Here is a 4,885-nt window from a genome sequence, read left to right as displayed (position 1 = left end):
CTCTTGAACTCCTCAAGCCCATGCATAATCAATTGCACAGTAGATGCATCCCCTTTGCTGAATATCATAAGATCATCAGCAAAGCACAAATTAACAATCTTAGTCTTCTCACATTTCCAATGGAATTTAAAAAGAGGATGCTTGGATTTCTCAGCAAGGATCCTAGCCAGGATTTCCATAGCGAAGACAAACAGGTAAGGAGACATTGGGTCCCTTGCCTAAGGCCTCGAGCGCCCTTGAAGTAGCCATGAAGGCTACCATTGATGCAAATGGAAAACGACGGACTAGTGATACAAGCCTTAATCCAGGAAATCATAGAGAGTGGAAAGGCCATAGCCTTCAGGACATCAATAACAAACTCCCATCTAACAGTATCGTAGGCTTTCATAATGTCAACTTTCATAGCACATTTAGGAGTAACGGACTGACGATGAGCTCTTGGGACAAAAAAATATTATCAGAGATCCTCCTACCTTGCACAAAAGCAGATTGAACAGGGTCAATCAAATCAGGGAGGACAGCCTTAATTCTGTTAGCAATAATCTTAGCTATGCACTTATAGATTGTGTTGCAACAAGAAATAGGCCTAAAGTCACTCGCTCTCAAAGGATTAGGAACCTTAGGAATGAGAGCAATAATAGTGCTGTTAACCTCAGAGAGAAAAGTTTACCAGACTGGAAAAAGGTTCTAATTGCTTGAGTAACCTCCTTCCCAACAATGTCCCACGAGGCCTTAAAAAAACTACCCGTAAAACCATCCGGGCCAGGGGCTTTATTAGCCTTAAGAGACCAAACAACATCCTTAATCTCTTTATCAGAGACAGGACTACCAAGCTTTATAGATTGTTCCACAGAGACTCTAGACTGGACCAGAGAATTTATCCTTTCAAAACCATTGTACTGGTCCTTGAGCGGGGTACCAAAAAGATTTGTGAAAAAACTAATGAAGGATTGATGAATGTCTTCAGGCTTAGACGATGTGCTACCATTATCCAACTCAATGCTAAGGATTTTGCTTCTGTTAATATTGCTCTTAACAGATCTAAAAAAGAACTTGGTATTCCTATCCCCCAGACCCAACCAATCAACCCTGGATTTTTGATGAGCAAGACTCTCCTCCACAGCACATAAATCCATATAATGCCTGTGGTTAGTTCTCTCAAGACTCTGCAAAATCAGATTGCTCGGATCCTTGTCCAATTTACATTGAACAGATTCAAGGTCTGACTTAGCAACAAGGACTCTGGTAGATATGTCACTAAAATCTTTCTTGTTTAGGTCTCTCAACCCAGGTTTCAAATTTCTAAGCTTTTGGCAGACCCTAAACATGGGAACACCCTGAATGTACTGACTCCACTCATTAGAAACCAGGGAAAGAAAGTCCTTATGTTTGGACCAGAAATTAAAGAACTTAAAAGGTTTCTTATAAGAGGAGACAGCATCAGAAACAGTCACAACAGCAGGAGAGTGGTCAGAAATAGTAGAAGGAAGAAAAATAGCAGTAGAGTTGGGAAATTTATCCAGCCAAGACTCATTAACCAAAACTCTATCAATTTTAGTAGCAATATACTCCCCACAATCCCTCTTGTTAGCCCAAGTAAATTGGCAGCCAGAATATGACAATCGCCAAGCTCAGAGGCAAGAATATAAGAATTAAATTCCTCCTTCGAAGAATTCCAAATCTGAGAGCCTCCAAATTTCTCATGACTGTATCTAGTAGCATTAAAATCCCCTAAGAAGGCAATGGGACATTTGGACTAAGAGTGGGATAATCTAACCATGGTTTCACAAAAGACCCTTCTCAAAGGGTAGTTATTGTCAGCATACACAAAACAGGCAAGGAAAGTAGAGGCCTGAGCTAGATCAGTAATCTTACAAAAAATATGTTGATCAGAGGCAGATAGCTGGTCAACCATACAAAAATTGGAGTCCCAGGAAACACAAATTCTACCAGTTTGATTAGGTTGTGAGTTTGACAAAAAAGGACCAGTTCTTTAAACAGGAAGAGAAAATTTTCTTTTCATTTACAGCTTTTATTTTGGTCTCCAAAATACCCATGACTTTAATATCTTCTTTAACCACAAAATTTTTTAACTCTCTCTGTTTAGAGGGATCATTCAACCCTCTAATATTCCAAGCAGCTATTTTAAAAGTCATGGAAAACAAAAGACAAAACAAAACCCACAACTAAGAAACTGAGAATTACCTCTTCTTTTTCCTCTGGCTACTGCTGCTCTTGCCAGAGGATTTACCTTTTGCTGGAGTTGGTTGATTGGGCACAGGATTAGCCTGAGGACTACCAGGAGTTGAATCCTTGAACTTCTGTACTTCCTCCAGCAATGCTGGGTCTTGAGGGATGATAAGGCTTATAACATCTGCCAAGTTGTTCTTTAGCTCTTGCAGGCCCTCAATGTAGGGAACATCTTCCCCGGTATCAGCAGAAGAACCAGCAAGATTCTGAGAAGCAGCAGGCCTGTTGCCCTCTGCTACTGAGTCAGAATTTTTAGTTTGATCGGTTTCCCTATTCACCAGTAATTCCTCATCAGTAGCTTCAATTTGGTCAGGTAATGGAACCTCCCCTTGCAAATTAGAAGTCAGACCTTCCTCTTCATTTGTCCCATGAGTTCCCTGAGGAACAGGAATTGCCTCATCTCCAGCAATAACTCCAACTTGCATCTTCCCTTTAGCCATAATAGTGGTCCAGCCAGGCTCAGTAGGATTTTCTTCTGTTTCTTTCTGGAGAGACACCAGTTTAGCCACTTGAGTAGTAACACATCTAGTAGTGTCATGGCCAAAAGCTACACAATGTTCACATTTAGCAGGAAGACCTTGGTATTCAACATTCACAACAATTGTTTCACCATCACAATTTATAGGGAAATTTTGGAAGAAGCATCAACTTCCACACAAACTCTGGCAAAAGCAACCCTACCCCCAGTAGCAGTGAGCTGATCCGTGAACAACGGGTTACCAACAGCACTAGTAATCCTACCAAGGCCATCATCATCCCAATATTCTAAAGGAATATTATAGAACCTAACCCAGACTGGTACTTTAGTCACCTTATCCTTCGATAGTTTCATCATACGTTTCCATTTTTTCAGAATAATATTGAAGCCCCCAATGTACCAAGGACCTCCCTCCAGGACTTCAAAGCAGCACTCAGGGTTATCAAAAATGAAGAAAATAAAGCCCTCACCATTAGCTAAAACTTCTTTAAGACCCTTATTCTTCCACATGCTAAATGCACTATTCTTCATGTAGTTGAAGTTAACCCCTTTCCCTAAGAAATAACCCACCAAACAAGAGTCCCACTTTTGAAGGGGATTAGGTCTAGGAGGCAGATCAACGCTGATAAAGTCGTCCTTAACAGTAGGAGGGAAGTACCTGAGAGAGACTTGCGATCTTGTAGCCGAATTTGTGATTTCAGCCCACGATTTCCCCGAGTGATTTCCAGATCCCCTACCTCCACCACGTCCTCTATTTCCTCTACCCCCTCGAATATTAGCCCCTCCACGATCTAGATTATCACCAAATGAGATATCCTCCCTGTGTTCTTCCTGACCCAGAATGGCTTGTAGATTTTTCCTCACATTGTCAGACGGCTGACTTGAATCACCCTCCATAACCTCACGAGACTTCCCATCACCTTTATTCCTTGCTATGTCCAGGCTATCGGGAAGCCTATGGAACACAGAAGGCTCATTCTCACTACGATCTGACCAACGAGGAGTACCTGGAGTCGAAGGGGCTCCGGTGGCCAGGTCGACGATTTAAGCCTTTCAACCCGATCTATAATAGTCCGGGGATCAAAAGTCAGATGGGGGGTTTCGAAATCACGCTCACCTTTGCGATTTACCAGTTGATCCACCAGATGAGGACCATCGACGGAGGCTTCTTCCATCTTCGATTTCTGAGAATCGTTCGAAATAGCCCTTCCATCGGTATGCTGATTTGCCAGATCTTGGGGGTTAACCCTACAATCAGATTGAGATTGGGCTGAATAACTACCTTCCTGTCCAAGAACAGATACCTGAGGATTGATCTTCGATGAAGCCATCGCCTCACCACCAAGGATTTCGAATTTGTTATTAAGAAACCCTAGTTTATCACTCATACTTATTACGTCTAAGTCTACCTTGCAGATTTTGTCAACCCTTGCAAAAGGTGAGCCATCAATGGGAACAGCATTAACTCCAATCATCGTATTCAATAAGGTATTGAAACCCTAGAAACAGAGTTTCTAGAGAGATGCGGGAGCTTCTCACTCTAATCCATGGAGTGGCCAGTGAGGAAAACTCTTGAAGTGTTTTTGTCTACTATGGTCAATGGATTGACACCGACTTGAATTAAGCCAATATGCATAAAATTATAACCATTATCTAAATGGAGAGTAACTTTAAAAACATTTTGTAAAAAAGTAGTTTTATAAATTTCTTTAATTGACAGTTTGGGTATATTCCATCCAGCATCAAATTTATCACTTTGTATTTCAACATCTTCTTCATTAATTACTAATCCCTGATTAGGTATTGAGGGCAAAGCTGTTGACCTAGAACTAACGGATGAGTTACTTCTAAATAATCGACTCATTGTTTTGTTTAATTAATCAGTTTTACAGATATCTTAATACATACCCTATTCTTGTCAATTTTACCACATACCTAGTATACATACATACCCTATCTTGAAACCCCAGAGTCGGATTCTGCCTAAACCGAAGGACTTACACTAGACTGGGAAGAAGTGGGTGACTTAAACTAGGTGGATAGAATAGACTGATCTTTTGGGTGATTAAGATGAACTGAAAACAAGATTAACCAAATAAACAATAGAGAAGATTGAATAGAAGAAGCACAACAGTTAGAAACAATCACTTGGCTCTA

At 40.9% G+C, this 4,885-nt stretch overlaps 1 protein-coding gene across 1 annotated transcript; it reads right to left on the bottom strand.

Moving 5' to 3' along the window:
- Positions 1-299: 299 nt before the first annotated feature.
- Positions 300-4,203, bottom strand: LOC114288025 (uncharacterized). The gene is made up of 7 exons (XM_082890334.1): positions 3,846-4,203; positions 2,932-3,735; positions 2,206-2,827; positions 2,028-2,124; positions 705-1,583; positions 474-618; positions 300-337 (listed from the first exon to the last, which is right to left on the bottom strand). Exons 1-7 carry the CDS (start codon positions 4,201-4,203, stop codon positions 300-302), a joined length of 2,943 nt encoding a protein of 980 aa, XP_082746460.1.
- Between the last annotated feature and the right edge of the window lie 682 nt (positions 4,204-4,885).

This window comes from Camellia sinensis, chromosome 10 (genome assembly GCF_055761805.1).
Source record: "Camellia sinensis isolate YWXY chromosome 10, ASM5576180v1, whole genome shotgun sequence".
Lineage (NCBI taxonomy): Eukaryota > Viridiplantae > Streptophyta > Magnoliopsida > Ericales > Theaceae > Camellia > Camellia sinensis.
Note: the sequence above shows the minus strand (reverse complement) of the source record. Positions and strands in the feature narration are given on the sequence as shown.